The 23,059-nt window shown below is 39.8% G+C and overlaps 1 protein-coding gene across 1 annotated transcript in view; it reads right to left on the bottom strand.

Annotated features, from left to right (window-relative positions):
• Positions 1 to 62: 62 nt before the first annotated feature.
• Positions 63 to 23,059, bottom strand: part of LOC126764159 (survival of motor neuron-related-splicing factor 30) — a 39,727-nt gene continuing 16,730 nt past the window's right edge. The window contains exon 3 of the mRNA XM_050481953.1: positions 63 to 395. Coding sequence (XP_050337910.1) covers positions 125 to 395 — 271 coding nt within the window. The 3' untranslated portion in view covers positions 63 to 124. The remainder of the gene's footprint in view (positions 396 to 23,059) is intronic.

The raw sequence follows: 23,059 nt of genomic DNA, 5'->3' as shown, positions 1-23,059 counted from the left end.
ACTACAACAACGACACATAGCAATACATGTTGTTATTATTTCTTATAATCATACAATCTTACTAAAAACATGATCAAAACTTATTTATTTTTATTTGCATGATCATCATCTCAACAAATTAAACTTAGAAACCTTTACGATATTTCTCCCCAACCGTATAGTCGGTCATTCCTTTTCCCGAAACACCACAAGTTCCAATGCCGACGCGCCCTGTGACAGTATCAGGAGACGCAAATATACTCTTGACTTTCATTCCTGGCTTCTTCAGATTCTTACTTGTGAAATTAAGCCATTTCTTTTTGTCATATTCTCGCTCTTCCTCTAATTCCTTGAACCTTTGCAATTTTTTTTGTTTTCGTTTTTTCAAATATTCCTTTTGGTTAGGATGATGCCGTCTGAAAATAAATATTTTAATTAACAAAATTAAATTATTGTACCACAGAGAGGTTAATATAGGAAAATATGTAAGGAATAATTAACATTAATTATTCGAGACAAAATGTGTTTTTGAAGGAAATATTTTTAAAAGGTTTTGGCTTTAATTTTCGTACATGTTTACACAAAATTTCGGAAGAAAATCGACGAAATTTTTATTTTTTGCTATTGTTCCTACTGGATGGAAATCAGAGTTTATAAAAAAAATTACGATAAATACTTATAGATTTAATGATTAAAATGAAAAACAAATAACCGTAAACACAAATACATAGCTCCAAGAGGATCCCAAACAAGTCTTTGGGTACCAGAAATTTTTAACATAACTAATTATAAAAAACTGTATAAAGATCACGTGATTTTTAATTTTTCATAAAATGTGTTCAATATTTATATATTTAGTAATATGGATTGTGAACTATTTATTATTTATTTTACTTAATTTCAAAAGAATAAAAAACCATCGCGATCAAGAGATATTGAATGTAGCAGTCGCCATAATTGGATTAACCCATTATATTTCGTACAACGCTTTACAATAGTATAAACTCATTAGCTTAGAATATCAAACAATAGAACTTGCAACACTGCTATCGGGATTGGCATCTCGAAAACACCCTATATCTCGAAGACCTGGGTAAAATTATATTAAGATAGGTTGAATAGTCCAGTTTTGCGAAAAACGCGTTTAAAGTTTTGAGTGACTATATAGCTGACCTCAAGTGGGCAACTTTTTAAAGCTGTATCTCCAAAACTATTACTCGGATCAAATTGAGAATTAAAGAATAATATTCTATAGATGTTTTCGAAATAAATAAAACAATAGAGTGTTGAAGCCGTGAAATACATTGCTTAAGTGTTATATTGAGACATCTTGATGAAACTAAATATAAATATCCCTTGGCACCCAAAGGTAATTGGTATTGAGAATGGTCAGAATCAGAGCAAGACCCCGCCCTCCTCTAACAGGTTTAATGTAGATACCACCTAAATTAAATTTTCTCAAAACAGTTGTAGCCGAGTTAACTACAGCGTGCCAATGGTTTCTTCTTTTCGCAATGTGGCGCCAATTGGAGATTCTAAGCGAAGCTTAGTCATTTTCCCCTGATCTTTCCAGCGGAGGGGAGGTCTTCCCCTTCCTCTGCTTCCCCCGGCGGGTACTGCGTCGAATACTATCAGAGCTGGAGGTTTTCGGTCCATTCGGACGACATGACCTAGCCAGCGTAGCCGCGATATTCGACGTGGCCAACACGCAAGGACCATAAATCTTTCGCAGAACTTTTCTCTCGAAAACTCGCAACGTCGACTCATCAGTTGTTGTCATCGTCCAGGCCTCTGCACCATATAGCAGGACGGGAATTATGAGTGACTTATAGAGTTTGGTTTTTGTTCGTCGAGGACTTTGCTTCTCAATTGCCTACTCTGTCCGATCTAGCACCTGTTAGCAGGAGTTATTCTGAGTTGGATTTCCAGGCTGACATTGTTGGTGGTGTTTACGCTGGTTTCAAGATAGACGGAATCATCTACGACTTTGAAGTTATGACTATCAGCAGTGACAGCAGGACTACGAATTAAGGGCATGCACCTGGAATGTCCGGTCACTTAATTGGGAAGGTGCCGCTGCCCAGCTGGTTGATGTCCTCGTGAAAATAAACGCCGACATCACCGCCGTTCAAAAAATGCGATGGACGGGACAAGGACAGAGACGAGTAGGTCCTTGTGGCATTTACTACAGTGGCCATATAAAGGAGCGCAAGTTTGGTGTGGGATTCGTGGTGGGAGAGAGACTCCGTCACCGAGTACTATCATTCAACCCGGTGAATGAACGTCTAGCCACAATCCACATCAAAGCGAGGTTTTTCAACATATTGCTTATTTGCGCCCACGCCCCGACGGAAGAGAAGGACGATGTGACCAAAGATGCCTTTTATGAGCGCTTGGAGCGCACCTATGAGAGCTGCCCCGCCACGATGTCAAAATCGTGCTTGGCGACTTTAAGGCCAGGGTGGGCAAAGAAGATATCTTTGGCACTACGGTCGGTAAATTCAGCCTCCACGATGAAACATCCCCAAATGGGTTGAGGCTGATCGACTTCGCCGGGGCCCGAAATATGGTTATCTGTAGTACTAGATTCGAGCACAAGAAAATACATCAAGCTAAATGGCTGTCTCCGGATCGAAAAACTACCAACCAGATCGATCATGTTGTGATAGATGGAAGACACGTCTCCAGTGTTCTAGACGTGCGTACGCTCCGAGGTCCTAACATCGACTCGGACCACTATCTTGTTGCAGCCAAGATTCACACCCGCCTCTGTGCAGCAAAAAACGCACGTCAACAAACACAAGGAAGGTTCGACGTCGAAAAGCTGCATTCACAACAGACAGCCGAACAATTTTCTACTCGGCTTGCACTCCTGCTCTCTGAGAGCACTCGTCAACAACTCGATATAAGGGAATTGTGGGACGGCATTTCAAATTCCTTACGTACAGCTGCAACCGAAGCCATTGGTTTTCGGAAAGTGCAAAAGAACAACTGGTACGACGAGGAGTGCCGTGTCGCAGCGGAGAGAAAACATGCTGGCTACCTCGCAACGTTACGGTCGACCACAACACGTGCGGGATGGGATAGATACCGGGAGATGAAGCGGGAAGCGAGACGCATTTTCAGACAGAAAAAGAAGGAGGCCGAAATGCGTGAGTACGAAAAGTTTGATAAGCTGGCCGACAGGGGTAATGCTCGAAAATTCTACGAAAAAATTCGGCGGCTTACAGAAGGTTTCAAAACCGGAGCATACTCTTGTAGAACCCCCAAAGGTGATCTAGTGACCGATACCCAGAGCATACTTATATTATGGAGGGAACACTTCTCCAGCCTGCTGAATGGCAATGAACGCACAACACCAGGAGAAGGAGAACCCAATTCCCCAATCGATGACGATGGAACAGACATTCCATTGCCTGACCATAAGAAGTTCGAATGGCAATTACCCGTCTGAAGAAACACAAAGCGGCGGTGGCCGATAGATTACTGGCCGAGCTATTCAAACACGACTGCGAAGAACTGATAGGGAGCATGCATCAGCTTCTTTGTAAAATATGGTCGGACGAAAGCATGCCCAACCATTGGAATTTAACTGTGCTATGACCAATCTATAAAATAGGAGACCCCACAATCTGCGTCAACTATAGTGGGATTAGCCTCCTCAACAGCGCATATAAAGTTCTATCGACAACAAACTGATTGGACCTTATCAGTGTGGCTTTAGACCTGGAAAATCAACAACCGACCAGACATTCACCATGCGCCAAATCTTGGAAAAGAACCGTGAAAGGAGAATCGACACACACCATCTCTTCGTCGATTTCAGAGCTACTTTCGACAGCACGAAAAGGAGCTGCTTTTATGCCGCGATGTCTGAATTTGGTATCCTCGCAAAACTAATACGGCTGTGTAAACTGACGTTGAGCAACACGAAAAGCTCCCTCAGGATCGGGAAGGACCTCTCCGAGCCGGTCGATACCAAACGAGGTTTCAGACAAGGCGACTCCCTATCGTGCGACTTCTTCAACTTGCTTCTGGAGAAAATAGTTCGAGCTGCAGAACTAAATAGAGAAGGTACCATCTTCTTTAAGAGTGTACAGTTGCTAGCGTATGCCGATGATATTGATATCATCGGCCTCAACACCCGCTCCGTTAGTTGATTTCTCCAGGCTGGACAAGCAAGCACAGAAAATGGGTCTGGCAGTGAACGAGGGCAAGACGAATTATCTCCTTGGCTCTCACGTCACTGTTGACAGTCATAACTTTGAAGTTGTAGATAATTTCGTCTATTTAGGAACCAGTATTAACACCACCAATAATGTCAGCCTGGAAATCCAACGCAGGATTGCTCTTGCCAACAGGTGCTACTTCGGACTGAGTAGGCAATTGAAAAGTAAAGTCCTCTCTCGACGAACAAAAGTCAAACTCTATAAGTCGCTCATAATCCCCGTCCTGCTATATGGAGCAGAGGCTTGGACGATGACAACAACTGATGAGTCGACGTTGCGAGTTTTCGAGAGAAAAGTTCTGCGAAAGATTTATGGGCCTTTGCGTGTTGGCCGCGGCGAATATCGCATTCGATGGAACGATGAGCTGTACGAGATATACGACGACATTGACATAGTTCAGCGAATTAAAAAAACAGCGGCTACGCTGGCTAGGTCATGTCGTCCGGATGGACGAAAACACTCCAAATTAACACTTACCGATCCAAACGGGGTTAGATCGCCGAAAGAACAGCCCTTGGTCGGATGAAATCCGAGTCAATTCCGGTGCGTAGAACCGGCTGTCGTATGTCCTGCATGCAACGAGTCTCCGCATGATACTGACCACCTCTTTGCATGCCCCACAAACCCCACCCATCTAACACCTTTCTCCCTTTGGTCCGACCCCGTCGAAACAGCACGTTTCTTGGGCCTACCGTTAGATGACATCGACGACAACACAAATGACATTTACCATCCCAACGGGGATTAGATTTCCGTTAAAACAACAACAACGAAAACACTCCAGCTCTGAAAGTACTCGACGCAGTACCCGCCGGGGGAAGCATTCCATTCAATTTTTATATATTTTTACTTTCAAACCAATTCTTGGCAAGGACCTGTGTAAAATTATCTACACTGCCATGCGTAATGTTGGAATATTTACTACAGCAAGAGACTAATATATGTACCAACATACCTTTTAATTTTAGTCACATAACATAACTCCGTTCCATTAGTTTGTGTCTCTTACAAATTTGTTTCATCATACAATTTTTGTTTTTCTGTAAAAAACTTGGTCAAATAATTAGTCCTTTTTGCTCACATGATCGGATTATAGAAAGTTGAATCGATTGATTCAAAAATAAAATTTTCAAAGATTTCAATCAATGAAAATAAGTTTTTAGAGTGATAACCGAAAACCAATTGTAAATAATCCAAAATTATCAAAATATATACAGAAAATACATGAGTAAAAGAAAAAAACTTGTCCGGAAAGTAACAGGACTGACTCAATTTAAAAAAATGTATTGAACCAAACGTCACAGTTCTTTAAAAACTTTCAAAATAGGTCAAGCAAGCATTGAAGGCGTCATGACGGTTTGTCCAGGAGGAACAAATTCTTGGTGGAAGATGTCTTTGATGTCGAAAAAGACAATGAGAATCCTTTTCATTTTGGATTTGCTAATTTTTCCGGTTTTCATCAGCGACCTCTTCCCGGCCCTCCAAAAAGCCTTGGTGCCACCAAAACACACTATTTCTTTCTAAAACAACATTTGGGTAAGCTTGCTTGATTATATCAAACGTCTTTCTCGCAGATTTACCGAGTTTCACATATAATTTAATCGCGTACCTCTGCTCTAACGAACGCTGCATTTTGGTTTGCACCACTCACAGAAACACGTCGCGCGAAAATGTTTGTCCTTAGCTAGGAACGCCCTCTACCGAATCCAGTCGGTGCGCGCACGCTCCGAAGTACAGTCGCGACGGGAGAAAATCAGTCTTATTACTTTCCGGACAAACCCTGTATGGATGCAAACACTTCTACCGTTGTGAATAAAACACGCTTTCTTATTTTCATAGGAATGATTCACATATTGGCCGATATATGCTGTACAAAGCCACCTTGAAGTTCCCTAACGTGTTTTTTTATTCAAGTTCATCTGATTAGATGAAGAACATCACCAAAAATGGCCATAAGGTCCAGGATTCGTGACAAAAGTAATCCCATAGCTTTACCTGAAGCAGCGTAAGCACATTTTTAATTACACCGTTTAACTTGGTATAGATCTTATTATTTTAAATCATTTACAGATTCAGGAAGCGGTTTAGACTGACTAAAGACGCATTTACATTCATCCTATTGGAAATAGAATTTAACGGGCATTTATCAACCGCAGTACCACCAATTCTTCAACTAGCGGCCACTTTGTCTCTTTTGGCGAGTGGAGGCTATCAACACTCAGTTGGAAAGTTCCAGGAGGTATGTTTGTCGACTAAATAGAGATGCTAAACATAAATATACAAATGTTTAGTTATGGGATGTATTGATGGTACACATTTTGGCCTTCAAAAACCAACTGTGAATGAACATACTATATGTTTTTCAACAGAAAAGGATACCACAATCTTAATTCAATGATAGTAAGTCGCATATACACATGTATGTACTCATAAATACATAGCCTATGCATTTATATATTTGGATTTGTAGACCACATACTAACGAATATGTAAAGGTCTGTCACAAAAGAAACAGAACTTTTTAAATGTAACTGTTTCTGGTGGCGCCACCTATTGGTGGGTATATGAAATAAAATGTTTGATCTCTTGTTGACATTTCGTAAAAATTTTAAGGCAATTGGATAACTATAATCGATGTTATCAATCAAAAAGTAACAGCAGCTTTTGGTCGTCGGTCGTAAAATGCAAAGAGCAAATATTAAATTTTGTTTTAAACTTGGGAAAACGTTTACTGAAACATTTCAAATAATGAAAAAAGTTTATGGTGGTCAGTGCCTATCCCGTAGTAATGTGCATGAGTGGTTTAAGCGATTCCAAGAAGGTCGTGAGGACCTCTGTGACGATCAGAAGTCGGTCGTCTTCAGAAGTCAAAAATAATTGGAAAACTTCATTTGCCCATGAAAGGACATTGGTTTCAGAACATTTCAGCTATCCAAAATGACCTTAAACACTCATTTGAAATGCTAATTGACCGGACTAAACGCTGTATCGAAGCACAAGGAAACTACTTTGAATAAAAAAATATAACTTTTGAAAAATATAAATTTTTTGTTGTTTTTTTTTAACAGTCCTGTTTCTTTTGCGACATACCTTGTATGTATGTTCTTATGTACATATATTTGCAGATTTGTGATTACGAACATCGAATTTTAGCTATTGTTTAAAAATATGGTGGAGCCGCTCACGATTCCTTTGTATGGTAGCATTCTGCACAGAGGAGATTTTTGGAGGAAGCATATAATTGAAAGTCTGGCTTTTGGGTAATATGTATATGCACTTAAACATCTACAAAATATATCTACAGACATATCTACGTATTTTCTCAATTAACAGGAGATTCTGGATATCCTTTGGAACCATGGTGTTTGACACCATTTAGAAACCCCGAACTTGGCTCGTGCCAAGCACGGTTTAATGAAATCCATGCAAAAGCACGCTGTATTGTTCAACGAACCATTGGTATACTGAAAGGCCGGTGGAAAATTCTCAAGTAATGATAAAAGAAGTCTGTATAGTTCTGAAAAGATGGCAAAGTTCGGCAATGTATGTGTAGCCTTGCATAACATCTGCATACAATTTAAAAATTCAACATATTGCAGATATTTTGTAAATGAAAACAATGATACAGAAATATATACCGGAAATGAGACTCAATTAACTAAAATTGTTCATAAAATTAGAGATCATATTATGTTGTCTTTAGATAATAATTGAATTAAACGTTCCAAGAACATGTGAATTCATATTTCGTTTTAATAAATGTATCTTCAATAAAGAACTTGGAATTAAGATATCGTATATATTGGTATTTATTTCTGAATGTTTCTCTTTAAAATATTAAGTTCATGTGTTTTAATCTGCAACTCCACAGCTTTTATTTTCATATCTGCGGTATGTGCCTCTTCTTTTATTTGGACAGATCTCTCCTTTAGAGCAATTAGTTTCTCAATATTTTTATTTATTTGCGCTTGCGTTACTTCATATGCGCGTAAATTGCATTTTAAAAGAGAAAGCTTTCACTTTCGATCGCTTCGCTTCGCATAGATGATTTTGTCGCACTGCGGTTGGTGGATGGTGTCTGATCTTCTTCTTCCTTGCTATTAACAATCATCTCTACCAACTCATTTAATCCTTCTTCGGGCTGTACATTTCCAAAAGATTTAACTACGGTCAACCCTTCTACAGCAACATCTATCCCCGTAGCTTGAAAAAGTTGCTCTCCTGCTACAGTTAATAGCTTTTCCTCGTACGGACCACAACCAGTACTTTGTTTCGAGGCCTTATTGAAAGAAATTTTTTTTATGTTGTGCTTTTGATCAGCAAATACCTATTTTTGTACTTTATTAATATTTCATTTATCTTACTTTTCGCCAAGATTTAGCATCTTTCATCGGTGGCCCGGCAGCGTTAAGTTTTAACGTAAATGCCTCCCATAGCTTGTTTGCTGTAACATTGACTTGCTCACTGTTAACGATTAATAATAAGTTCACTTCATTTAAATGATTTATACTGCGCAATTGGGCATCACCATTATCCAGGTACACGATGCCCTATCTGGCATCATCATGATCAGGTGACTCATTTTCCTTTCGGCATTTCTACCGTTGTTTTAGTCAGACCATTGTGCAGTATACAAAAACAACTAGAAGCACGATTATCAGGTGATGCGCTTTAGCTTGGCACATCATACGATTATACTGTTCTTTGGTCAGACCATTGTCCCGTATGCAATAACACATTATTATTTTCGCCAGTTCGCTTCCATACTATTTTGCTATATAAGCTTGAGTTAAGCCTAACATTGTTCTCAGTTGTCGGTCAAATGGATTGGATGGTACTTGGAGAGTACCAACTACAGGTGAAATAAATTTATATTGAAGTTGAATCGTGGTTTTATTACAGTGCAGACATATACGTCATACGGGTTAATTTGAGCGTTTAGTGCAATCCTAAACATTTTTGGTGCCTCCTGTGAGGACTGTGTATATCGTTTAAATTGCGGGTAATATGTCAGCATTAATCTTGCGTACATCAGCACGCACATCTATTTTGCGCATCTGGACGCAAGTTCAAGCACAGAACTACCATCCAGACTGTGTTGAAAGTGAACAGCTCTTGGGTAGTGCCAGACAACATTTCTCTCGTTTTATGGACAACCATTTTGCCCTCGTGTCCAGCGCATATGGAGGCGAGATGGCGGAGCATGATGATTTGCTCGCTTCAACGGAGGAGATTTTCAACAACATTTGCATCAAATTAAAACGTAAAATGTCAGCGATTAGCGAACTTCCCAACCAGGGATGCAGCCATGCACCAGACATGCGTCTGGATACCATCTCCATTCCAAGCTTTGACGGACCAATTCCAATTCCAATTGACGGACCGTCCAATTGGTTAGCGTTTTAGGATATGTTTGAGACGCTGGTTCACAACAGAAGTGACTTGCAGCCCACTTATAAACTGGGAAAATTGAGACAATATGTAAAGGCGGAAAATGTTCCATTAGTCGGTGGCTTGTACACAGGTGGGTATGAAGAAGTTTGGGCTGAACTGAAACAACGTTACGACAATCCCCGTACTCTTTCGGAAGAACATGTTCAGCATCTTCTAGACTTACCAACCCACCCATCTGAATCTCGAGCTACGCTACTTAATTTTTTGGATAGTGTACGTAACTCCTTCAGAGCGCTTGAATTGATGAATGTGCCTGTAAGACGGTGGGATGCTATAGCCGTACCTCTGCTACTACCGAAACTACCGATTGTTATTCGAACCGAGTGGGGAATGAGCCTAAAATCCAATGCAATTCCGAAAATGGAAGAAGTGATAATGTTCGTGGAACGGTGTGCAGCTAACCTACCGACATCGTCGCCAATTACTTCACATATTTCAAGCGGACGCACATCCAGTCGTGTCGTGAAGGCGCATCTGACTATGAACTCCGGAAAAGTTCTTAATCCGTTGGTAGCATCTGACAAAGCAACGAATTGCTCATCTTATAAAGAGTTTCATCGCATTACGAAATGTCAAAAGTTTCGTAACCTTCAACTTGAGGGATGCTGGGACTTGGTGAAGCAGGCATCATAATGTTTCAATTGCCTCAAGGCCGGTCATCGTAATCGCGACCGTCCACCTGGTTTATGTCTCAACTGCCAATAGAAACTCTTCTATGTAGAAGGCCCCAGCAGAGGAGCGTTGAAGGTACTTCCGCCAGATTTACTCCTGGAGCGTCGGCTACAGCGCCAATGGTGGCTCCAAAGGTACTTCCTCGACAGCAATGACCATGGAGCGACGTCCAGTCATTTCTCTTACAGAGTGACCGGACTATTCTTTTAGCCACGGCAAACGTGCTTCTTGCTGACTGTAAGGGATACTTAAAGGAATGTCGAGCACTTTGCGATATTGGTTCCTAGGTGAGCTTCGTTTGCCAATCATTAGTAACTATTTTGAATCTTCCTAGAAGTCCGTGCGAGTTTAAAGTCGAGGGTATTGATCAAAGCCTTTCAACCCGTACCAAAGATGTTGTCAGAGTTAGTATGCAGTCTCAGGTGGACGAGAAGTTCCAGATCAGCTTCGATGGGTACATCATTGATTCAATCATGTCTATGAGTCCTTCTACTAATATAGACATCAGGACCAGCCATCATTTAAGGGATTTTTTTTAGCTGATGCGGCATTCGGTATACCAGGTCCCGTAGAACTACTGATTTACGCAGATATTTGGCCTGCTCTCGTATTAAACGATGTTGTTGTCGGTTCTCATAACGAACCATGTGCATTACACCCCCGTCTGAGATGGATAGTGCTAGGTCCAGTAGCATCGAACTAGTCGAATTCAACCCATATACCATTTCGATCTGATGCCCCTCCACTTGTAAATTCACATTCGGCGGCACTTCGGCAATTTTTAAAACTAGAGCCAACATTGGCAAACGACTATATACTGAGGGAGAAATACGTGGAATTCATGAGGGAATACATTAATTTGGGACATATGGAGGCAATCGATGCTCCTCCAGTTGACATGGGAAGCTGTTATTACATCCCTCACCATGCTGTTTTGACTAAATTCAGAGTAGTGTTTAACGCATCATCTAAAACAACGAACGGAGTATCTCTTAACGATACGCAAATAAGTGGACCTTAGCTACAGGACAACCTGTTTGACATACTTCATCGATTTTGGCGGTATTCGGTAGCTCTCACAGCCCATATCAAAAAAATGTTCCGACAGGTAATGGTGGATTCTAGGAATCGAAAATGGCAACAGATCCTTTGGAGGGAGTGCCCTAATGAACTCTTGCAAACAGTCCTTTCAATGCTACTAGGTCATTGAGACAGTGTGCATACGATAATTCGAAAGTGATCGCTGACGTCAGCCGGGCAGCCGCCGCACGTGACAGCATTCTTCATAGCTTTTATGTTGATGATTATTTGGAAAGTGTCCACACGACAGAACTGGCCATCTATCGTGCACGGGACGTTGATGCCATTCTTCAACAAGGTAAATTTGAGTTAGATAAATGGAACTCCAACTGCGTCCAGACTCTGGAAGGAATCAGTGGCTCTAAGGCGTCAGCATCGGAGATAAATTTTACCGATTCCAGCACAACGGTATTGGGCCTTCACTGGAATCCTATTTCTGATACGTTATTCTTCAAGGTAAAGGTATATAACTTTGACACAATTCCTATTAAACGGATTGTTTTGAGTGATATTGCAAGGTTGTATGATCCACTGTCTGTCTTCGAGAGACTTGGATGAAATACCGGAACAATCCACAGGCTCTCGGAAGGATCAAAATAAAATGATGGCTGAGGATCAAAGAACATTCTGTATCGACACTACATGGGTTCAGCGATGCAAGTACCAAAGCTTACGCCACAGTTATTTACCTACGAAACACCAGCGCTGACGGAGGATCACATACATTTCTGATTACCGCAAAAACAAGAGTTGCTCCACTGAATGAAACGACTATCCCCCGCCTCGACAACTACAACTATGAACAACATACGTCGCGCCTTGCAAATGGAAGATACGGCTTACACTTTATGGAGTGACTCAACAGTTGTTCTCCATTGGATTCGGCGGCAACCCTCTTCATTGAAAAAATATGTGGAAAATAGGATAACTTTTATACAATCAAAATCGGACATAAACGTAAAGGTCTGTCACAAAAGAAACAGAACTTTTTAAATGTAACTGTTTCTGGTGGCGCCACCTATTGGTGGGTATATGAAATAAAATGTTTGATCTCTTGTTGACATTTCGTAAAAATTTTAAGGCAATTGGATAACTATAATCGATGTTATCAATCAAAAAGTAACAGCAGCTTTTGGTCGTCGGTCGTAAAATGCAAAGAGCAAATATTAAATTTTGTTTTAAACTTGGGAAAACGTTTACTGAAACATTTCAAATAATGAAAAAAGTTTATGGTGGTCAGTGCCTATCCCGTAGTAATGTGCATGAGTGGTTTAAGCGATTCCAAGAAGGTCGTGAGGACCTCTGTGACGATCAGAAGTCGGTCGTCTTCAGAAGTCAAAAATAATTGGAAAACTTCATTTGCCCATGAAAGGACATTGGTTTCAGAACATTTCAGCTATCCAAAATGACCTTAAACACTCATTTGAAATGCTAATTGACCGGACTAAACGCTGTATCGAAGCACAAGGAAACTACTTTGAATAAAAAAATATAACTTTTGAAAAATATAAATTTTTTGTTGTTTTTTTTAACAGTCCTGTTTCTTTTGCGACATACCTTGTATGTATGTTCTTATGTACATATATTTGCAGATTTGTGATTACGAACATCGAATTTTAGCTATTGTTTAAAAATATGGTGGAGCCGCTCACGATTCCTTTGTATGGTAGCATTCTGCACAGAGGAGATTTTTGGAGGAAGCATATAATTGAAAGTCTTGCTTTTGGGTAATATGTATATGCACTTATACAGCTGCAAAATATATTTACAGACATATCTACGTATTTTCTCAATTAACAGGAGATTCTGGATATCCTTTGGAACCATGGTGTTTGACACCATTTAGAAACCCCGAACTTGGCTCGTGCCAAGCACGGTTTAATGAAATCCATGCAAAAGCACGCTGTATTGTTCAACGAACCATTGGTATACTGAAAGGCCGGTGGAAAATTCTCAAGTAATGATAAAAGAAGTCTGTATAGTTCTGAAAAGATGGCAAAGTTCGGCAATGTATGTGTAGCCTTGCATAACATCTGCATACAATTTAAAAATTCAACATATTGCAGATATTTTGTAAATGAAAACAATGATACAGAAATATATACCGGAAATGAGACTCAATTAACTAAAATTGTTCATAAAATTAGAGATCATATTATGTTGTCTTTAGATAATAATTGAATTAAACGTTCCAACAACATTTGAATTCATATTTTATTTTAACAAATATATTTTGAATAAAGAACTTGGAATTAACATATCTTATATAAGTACATATTGGTATTTATTTATGAATTTTTCTCTTTAAAATATCAAGCTCATGAGTTTTAATCTGCAACTCCACAGCTTTTATTTTCATATCTGCAATATGTGCCTCTTCTTTTATTTGGAGAGATCTCTCCTTTAGAGCAAGTAGTTTCTCAATATTTTTATTTATTTGCGCTTGCGTTACTTCATATGCGCGTAAATTGCATTTTAAAAGAGAAAGCTTTTCACTTTGGACAGTGGGCTTCGCTTTACATGATTTTGCCGCACTGCGACTGGTGGATGGTGTCGGATCTTCTTCTTCCTTGCTATTAACAATCATCTCTACCAACTCATTTAATCCTTCTTCGGGCTGTACATTTCCAAAAGATTTTACTACGGTCAACCCTTCTACAGCAACATCTATCCCCGTAGCTTGGAAGAGTTGCTCTTCTGCTGCAGTTAATAGCTTTTTCTCGTACGGACCACCACCAGTCCTTTGTTTCGACGCTTTGTTGAAAAAAATTTAATTTTTTATGTTGTGCTTCTGATCAGCAAATACCTATTTTTGTATTTTATTATTATTTTAATCATCTATTATTTTATTGATCTTACTTTTCGCCAAGATTTAGTATCTTTCATCGGTGGCCCGGCAGCGTTTAGTTTTAAAGTCAATGCCTCACATAGCTTATTTGCTGCAACTTTGCCTTGCCCACAATTAGGCAAAATATTTTTTGCAAAGTCCTGATGCTGTAGCATAAAGTCACTCATCAAATTTTTTTGACGCATATTTATTTTGTTTACATTGGCCCTTAAATTATTAATTATAATTATATTACATGTTAAATAAACTAAATAAATGAAAAATAACTTACATTTTGCCCCTCGGATTATTTTTAGCTGATATATTCAAATTTTTTTATTTAATTTGTGCTATAACGTTTCTCAAATTGCTAACGAATGAAATTTCGATTCTTTCGTACAAATGAGAACTCGTTATCGTATGAGAAAATTTCAAATTTCGAAAGTGCCTATTCGATAGCGAGTACAACGATCCGAAAACAAAAAAAAATCATAAATTTCGCTCGTTAACGTGTGTCGCGATTCGGGCCCAGTTTTTATTGGACGATATGATTCGTCCAATCGAATTTATATCGTTATATTAATTTCTTCTTGATTTATGTACTGGAAACTGAACGCATCAAGTGGAATTTAAAATTGTGTTGTATGGGAAGTAGGCGTGATTGTTGTCCGACTTCGTCCATTTTTAAAATGTAAGAAGAATGCCACGAATTAAATTTTGTCGAAATCGGTTGGACGGGCTTCGAGATATGGTATTTCAACAAAAAGTGGTTGGTCCCACGCCCAAATTTAATGTCTCCGGCGTATTTAGTTATTGATTTATTGCGCCGTTATATGGGGAGTGAGCAAAGCTATCCACCGATTTCATCCATTTTCACACTGTTGGTAGAAGTTCTTATAAGATTTGTACTCATTTAATTGTTATAGTTCAAGAAGGTTGAGGAAATATGTACATTAAACTTGTTAGAGGGCGGGGCCACTCCCACATTAAAAAAAAAAAAAAATTCCCACAGGTGCCCCTTGCTTCTGCGATCCTCTCTACCCAATTACAGCTTTATATTTTAATTTAGTGCTTAGTAATGGCACTTTATATGTTTTCGCTTAATTGCGATTTGTGGGAGTCAGTGGTCTGATTACGCCCATCTATGAAGTAATATTTTTTTTTACTAAGGAACGCGCATATCAAGTTTCATCAAGATATCTCAATTCTTACTCAAATTACAGCTTGCACGGACGGAGAGACAGACAGTCAACCAGATTTCAACTTTTCTCGTCCTCCTGATCATTTATATATACATATATAAGCCCATATCTATCTCGCTTAGATTTAGGTGATACCTAAAACCGTTAGGTGAACAAAACTATAACCCTACAAGACGGGGGTAACCAATTCACAAATACATTTGTAAAGATTCACCTCTTATACCAATACAATATATAACTTTTTGTCTTGAAATGGAAAACTCTATGGTAAGAGAATTTATGAAATTTTTGAATGTGTACGAATATTGACAATGAATCCGTTAAAAATTGCTGCAATTGAATCGTCATTCGAAGAAAAATTTGAAGCATCGTAAATGATTTGAAGAGTGTCAAGTAAGTAGCAAATATTTTATTAAAAAACCGAACAATTGTCATAAAAACTATTACATATATTTGATATATTATAGAAATTTTATGCAGCCACACATATTTCCAATTCTCAAATATGTACTTACATTTGTAAAGTTTCACCTCTTATACCTATACAATATGTAACTTTTTGTCTTGAAATGGAAAACTCTATTGTACGAGTAGCACCATTCATCATACGAAATTTTTGAATGTGTAAGAATATTGACAATGAATCCGTTAAAAATTGCCGCAATTGAATCATCGTAAATGATTTGAAGAGTGTCAAATAACTTGCAAATATATTATTGAAATTTTATGCAACCATACATATTTCCTCGGCAAATCTTATAACTTGCATTAGCAGTAATTGTACAATTGCGACAAAGCTTCATGGGAGCCGTTGTAGAAGCATTCAAAGAACTTAACTCAAATCTGCCACCAATAGTAACAAATTCACAGGATAATTAAGAAAAAGCTTAAAGATGTCGTTAATGGCGTTATTAAAAAATCGTGGATCGTACGAATACCATGCAACAATACGTCATATGCTGTTAGATTTGGGTGAGTCCCAGTGTGAAATACAATGCGCTATACCAAAGATGAATAAGCAAGAACAAACGCATCGCAAAGTAGAGAATAGGGTGGGTCGATTCCGGACTCTTTACGATTCGGGATTTCTAATAGTGCGGAAAAGTTGCCTTAATACTTCCTGATTCCAATGCAACTTTTTGTTTTGAGATCGGATTGCATCTTCAACCCCAACTCCGGCTATGAAATTTCGGAAATTCGCCTAAAATCGTGAAATTGTCTACCTAGCGCCTGAAATACGCATCTCATGGCAAAATGTATAAAACAAAAGTTATTTGTCACGTCATTTGCTACCGAAATGGTATATGTGATCACACACACACGCCACAGCGCAAGGTGAAAATTTTTGCAGCTCTCAGCTAACCTGTATTGATCACTCAGAACCCACCGCGTGGAGGTGGCTGCTCTTCGGGTTCCTCCCAAGCCCAACCCAACCAACCAGCAATATGTCAGGCTTGTTTTAGTCTGAATCTGTGTCAAATTTATTGATAAAATCAGATTTTGTACTAAACTTTGGCACTTGTTGCCTAGATTTCAGTGTAGAGCGTATAAAACGCTCACGAGATTGGGGGCCAATAACTTTAGAATATGCCTCTGTCACCAGTTTGACGGTTCTCTCGACTGCCACGGTGTGAGAGGGGAATTCAATAAATTTCAATACCTCTGCAGTGTCTCCCGACAGCCCTTTTATTTATGAGTTCTTCGTTAGAAACTGAACAAAGAACTGGTGGAACAGTCAAAGTAATAGTCTTCCAGTTAATCATATCGTAATAATTAATAGCTTTGAAATTCAGCTTTGGCACTTTATTACACCTAACCCTTCCATTTACAGTGTCAGACTCTGCTTCTCTGGCTTCCAGAAGACGGTCAAGGGCCAACTTTCTGACTTCTACTCGTATCCGTTCGTCAGTTATCATACTAAGGAGAATGTATTCTGGAAGAGCAAAGAAAGCATTCTGTTGAATGGATGAATCGACAACCTTGCGCAGTTTAGAAAGTAAGTATCTCGACCTTTGAATTGCAGCATAGAGATGGCGCGAGCCATCTTTGATTTAACTGTTGAATCTTATTGAGAACCACAAAGGTGAGTAAACTGTAAGTATGTACTTGACCAAAATCTTTATTTCCTTTGTTGGTTTGTCAGTAGAAATGTATAATCTCAGAATTCTATTTGCACAGGTAAGCCAGAGAGATTTGCACATGTTACCTGGATGCATCGACGCTAAATCTGAGGAACATTGACCGGAAATAACAGCTTCTGATATTTTATAGAGATAAGCTTGGTCTGTGCTAAGTTGGGTCGGATTAATAACCTCAGAAGGTAATTGGCAGGATGGAAAACTTTCCAATTTGACAACAGGCAATTTCTCACAATCAGGGAGCAGTTTACCTATGTCGCCAGAGAATGTATTTGGACTCTTTGAGACACCATCTATGTGTTCGAAAAGAGCACGAAATGGAAGTTCGTTGAAATGTAGAAGACAAACAACCCACTGTAATGGCCTACCTATTCTTTCTTCTAGTTTCCGAATGATTCCACCTTTCCAACCTGTGTTCGTGTTGGTGCCATCAGCACCGACAACTTCTAGATGTTCCACATCAACTGAATTGTCTTGTAAATGTTGCCATATAGCTTGCGTTTCATCCTCAGCTGACCCGGAAGGAGAGGTGACGTCGCCAAAGTATTGACAACCACGTTCCACTATAAGAGAAATATGTTCCTCTTTGACAGTGTCGCGGTAGTACTTTTCACCTTCGCTGACTTGTGTAAGTGTATTGTCTTTGCGGCCGTCAAAATACAGCCCATATACAGAGTCAATACTTTCGGTGTTTTGGAGCTTAACTCCAACACTTTTTTTGCCCGACTAATCTTGCATTTGTCAGTGACAAAGCTAGCCTGATCCTCTGTTATCAAACCTGCTTTTTTGGCATCCAGAAAAGCAGATGAAACAATCAAGGCCGCTGCTCTATCACTTACTCCAAATCTTTGGGCAGCTAAAGCAGTGTGTTCTAATACTAGTGTGTTTTGTTTGGTTTTAAAGGATGGAAGAGAAAATACATCATCAGAGTCGTTTTTGGAAGAATCCATATGCGACGCACCTACATTGTTGTCGTCTGTTTGAGAGTCTGGCTGATCTGAATGGTCACGTGTTCTAGCTGATACTTTTCTGGTAAGTGTTGATGTTGAATGACGTTTTGAAAGCTTTTCTTTACGTTAATTTTTCTTTGTAATCTTTTTTGTTTCAGGTAGATCAACACTTCCAATGCGACCAATTCTTCTGGTTCTCTGGTCCAAGAGAAATGGTTGTTCATTGATAGGAACTTTCCTTTCCTTTGGACAAGTGCAAGAAGAAAAACAAATGCATTTACAAGCAGCGATGTCAAATAATTTTCCGGCAAAAGAGACAAAGTCGGTCTTTTAGAGCTCAAACCTATTGGGTTCCTTAAAAACATTTGTTTAAGAGTCAGAAATTTCTTATGGTATGTGGTGAGCATTTGTACAACTCTGGTGTGTGAAACTATCGGAATATATGACTTTTTGAATGTATTTTCAACCTTTTTTGCAACTATTTCTGTAACCTCTTTACTTCTAGTTTCATAGTTGTCGCCTCGGAGTCGCCCTATACGAAATCTTTCAAACTGATAACACAAAAGAACATCCTGGTAAGTAGGTAATTGGGACTCAGAGAGATTGTACAGATATATGCCAAACACAGGACATTTCTGTCTAAATTTAAATTTAGATAAAGACATTTTGAGTTCTGTGTTCTGTTGAGAGAATATAAGTGATAGCACTCGGCGAAATCATCGACAAGAGTGAAAGAACTCGATGAAAAAATATTTATGTGGAGACCAGTCCCCGAACGTGTCGTATGGCGCAGGGAAATGAATGTAAGTGATAAAACTCGGCGAAATCACCGACAAGAGTGAAGGAACTCGATGAAAAAATATTTGTGTGGAGACCTAACCGAACGTGTCCTTTGGCGTAGGAGAATGAATGTGAGTGATAGCACTCGGCGAAATCAACGTCAAGAAGTGTGGCCGCCAGCCGATTTTCACCTTGCGCTGTGGCGTGCCGCCTTTTCGCTCGTAACGGTTCTCGGGAACGGTTCGTCCTACGGCCATGATCACAACCATTTCGGTAGCAAATGACGTGACTAATAACTTTTGTTTTATACATTTTGCCATGAGATGCGTATTTCAGGCGCTAGGTAGACAATTTCACGATTTTAGGCGAATTTCCGGTAAGTGCAATTCGATCTCAAAAGAAAAAGTTGCATTGGAATCAGGAAGTACTAAACTGGAACATTATGTTAATTCTTCGTTAATGGTCATGTATAAACAGAGAACAGTTTTTGCACTCATTTCAGTTCAAAACAAATAATGTATCACAAAATGTTGGGTGAACGAGTTTGCTGCTGTAAATGAAATGTTCCCGAAAATTGTTGTGAAAATATTTTCAAGTGTTTGCCTTTAAAAGTGGAACAATTAAAATAGTTGCTACGGGAAAGGCAGTTAGCGACGAGTGGCACGCGGGATCAGTTGTTGCAACGTCTTAGCGCATATGAGGAGTCCGACGAGGTGGACATCTAAGAAATCAACGTTACGGAGGAGTCATCCGAGATATCAACGGTGGCACAACTACGGCAGGAGATGAAGCAGTTACGCGAAATGATGGTACAGCTACTACAAGCACAAAATAACGGCATTGGTACAGCCAGTACGCAAGAGGTACAAACGGTACAAAACGCAGCTAGTAAGGATAGCGCAGTCGCAGACAACGACGGCGCTGGCGTTCAAAGTCACGCCACTGACGCTATTTCAACGAACGACGACAGCACGGTGTCAACTAACAACAACGTTACAACACGCATTCAAAGCAACGGGAATATTTCTGTGAACGGGAATATTTCAAAGAACGGGAATATGCGACACGCGTCAGTAAAAGAGATTGCAAATACCCTGTCGGAATTTTACCCAATGAATAACGCAAGCATTACGGTAGAGCAATTTATTGACTGAGTCGATGGAGTAGTGGAAGCATATATGTAGATGGGAAGAGAAATGTTTATCTCACACGACCAAGAGGAGGATAAAGCCGTTAAATGCTGCTTACAAGTAAAGGGCATTTGCGGAGGGGTTCACGAAGGCTATTACCATAGATATCACCATCGAGACGCAAGCCTATATCGCTGATGACGAGTTACTAGAACAAGACGTTTTAATAGGTCAAGATGTTATCATCAATGCAAACATTACGCTGAAAGTTGAAAATGGTCGCACAATATTCGGAAGCAGAGGAGTAGTACAGACGACTGTAATAACTGAGAGCAATTTTTCCAAACTAATGTCCAATTTCAGCCATGAAGGAGAACGAAATAAGATGTAAAGTGTTCTGGCAAGCTATACCGATGTTTTCTCCAGTGGGCTGAAAGATATTGGCAAAACTTACGTAGTTCAAGCTAACATCGAACTTGAGAGCAATCGCACCGTATTTCAAGCGTCTTATCGTATCCCAGAACAGAAACGTGATATTGTCAACAAGATGATTGAAGAATTACTTGAGCGTGAATTTATGACGAAATCGACCTCTGAATACGCAAGTCCCGTGGTTTTAGTCAAAAAGCAAAATGGAAGTGATCGGTTATGTTTCGATTACCGACGAATTCATAAGATGACAAAGAAAGAAAATTTTCCAGTCCCGAATATTGAAGAACGGCTACATGAAGCAAAACGCTTCCGATACATTTCGTCACTCGATTTGAATAGTGGGTACTATCAGATCGAAATGGCACCCGATAGTCTGAAATACACTGCTTTCATCACAACAGACGGCTTATATGAGTTCAAACGCATGCCGTTTGGTCTAAAGAATGCACCAGCTGTGTTTAATAGACACATGGCAGAAATCCAAAGACGAGTGGAGACGGGCGACATGCTGCATTATATAGATGACATCCTAATTGGCAGCAATTCCTTCGACGAAATGTATACAAAGCTTTCTCGTATACTCAAAATACTACGCACACAAACAATAACATTTTTGGGACATCAGCTAACTCCCGAACGCATCAGTCCGGGCAACGTCAAAAACAACGCTATCGTAAGTTTTCCACAGCCGAGAAATGTCACAGAAGTACGCAAGTTTTTAGGTCTCAGTGGCTACTTCCGAAATTTCGTCGCTGGTTATTCCATTATTTCTGAGCCGTTACGCAAATTGCTAAGCAACGACACCGCATTTGCACGGGGGCATCAGCAAGAGTCAGCATTCAACGAACTCAAAACCGCATTATCATCGAAACCAACCATTCGCATCGAAGCCGAACACGAACTACATACAGACGCAAGCTCTATCGGCCTTGCAAGCGTTTTGTTGCAAGCCGAGAATCGACAACTGCACCCAATCTCATACTTTAGTCGCTCCACTACAGACAACGAGAAACGTTTCCACAGCTATGAACTCGAAGCATTAGCGATTGTGGAATCATTGGAAAGATTCAAATACTACGTATACGGAAAGAAGATCAAAGTTATTACCGATTGCAGCGCTCTACGAACAACGATGGAGAAACGAGAGCTCATACCACGCATTGCCCGATGGTGGTTGAGAATTCGACATAGAAATTCAACATCGACCAGCTGCTCGTATGGCCCATGTCGATGCGTTGAACCGTGCACGAAGTAGATACCGCTGATCTCCAAGATGATTATCGACAAGGTAGATTGGTTGTTTAGTGTTCAGCTACAAGATGAGAAAATAAGAAACATCGTTAACGAAATACAGAATGAGGTGAAACCAAAATATACCGATTACGTTATTGAACTGAGTCGCTTATATCGAAAATACGACAACGAACTACTGTGGGTTGTTCCGAAGCAGTTAAGGTTCTAAATATTCCACAAATGCCACTATAAGGCAGGTCATATGAGTGTTGACAAAACAATAAAACGAATTCTAAATCTTTTCTGGTTTCCTCGAATGCGCAATTACGTAAAGAGCTACATCAACTCATGTGTGGGTTGTGCTTTAAATAAAACCCCTGGCGAACGACGTGAGGATCGATATCACTACGACAACGTTAAACCTATACTGTTTACAACAATACACATTGATCATTCGGGTCCGTTCCCAAAAAGTTCAAAACGCAACGAGCATGTGTTGGTAATTGTAGACTCATTTACCAAATTCATAATCCTACGAGCAGTCAAGAGTACCGCATCAAGCCATGTAATCTCGGTATTGCTGGAGATCACGTCTATCTGGGAATGCCGGAGCGTATCATATCCGACCGAGGAACGGCTTTCACTTTAAAAGCGTTCCAAAAGTTTTGCAACGAAAACAACGTCAAACATATTCTCAACGCAGTGCGCACGCCATGCGCTAACGGACACGCTGAACGAGCTAACCGCCTTATCCTATCCATGCTCTTGCTTTCTACTGATGACGAAAGACGATGGGACGTCAAATTACGCCAAATACAATGGAGCATTAATACTATACCGAATAAACCATTCCGTCTACTTTATGGGTACATGCCACGAGACATCCTGCAGAATCAACTTATCCAGGCACTTCAAGACGATGATGGTGACCTGATAAACGACACCGACCTATA

This window comes from Bactrocera neohumeralis, unplaced genomic scaffold (genome assembly GCF_024586455.1).
Source record: "Bactrocera neohumeralis isolate Rockhampton unplaced genomic scaffold, APGP_CSIRO_Bneo_wtdbg2-racon-allhic-juicebox.fasta_v2 cluster09, whole genome shotgun sequence".
Classification (NCBI taxonomy): Eukaryota; Metazoa; Arthropoda; class Insecta; order Diptera; family Tephritidae; genus Bactrocera; species Bactrocera neohumeralis.
Note: the sequence above shows the minus strand (reverse complement) of the source record. Positions and strands in the feature narration are given on the sequence as shown.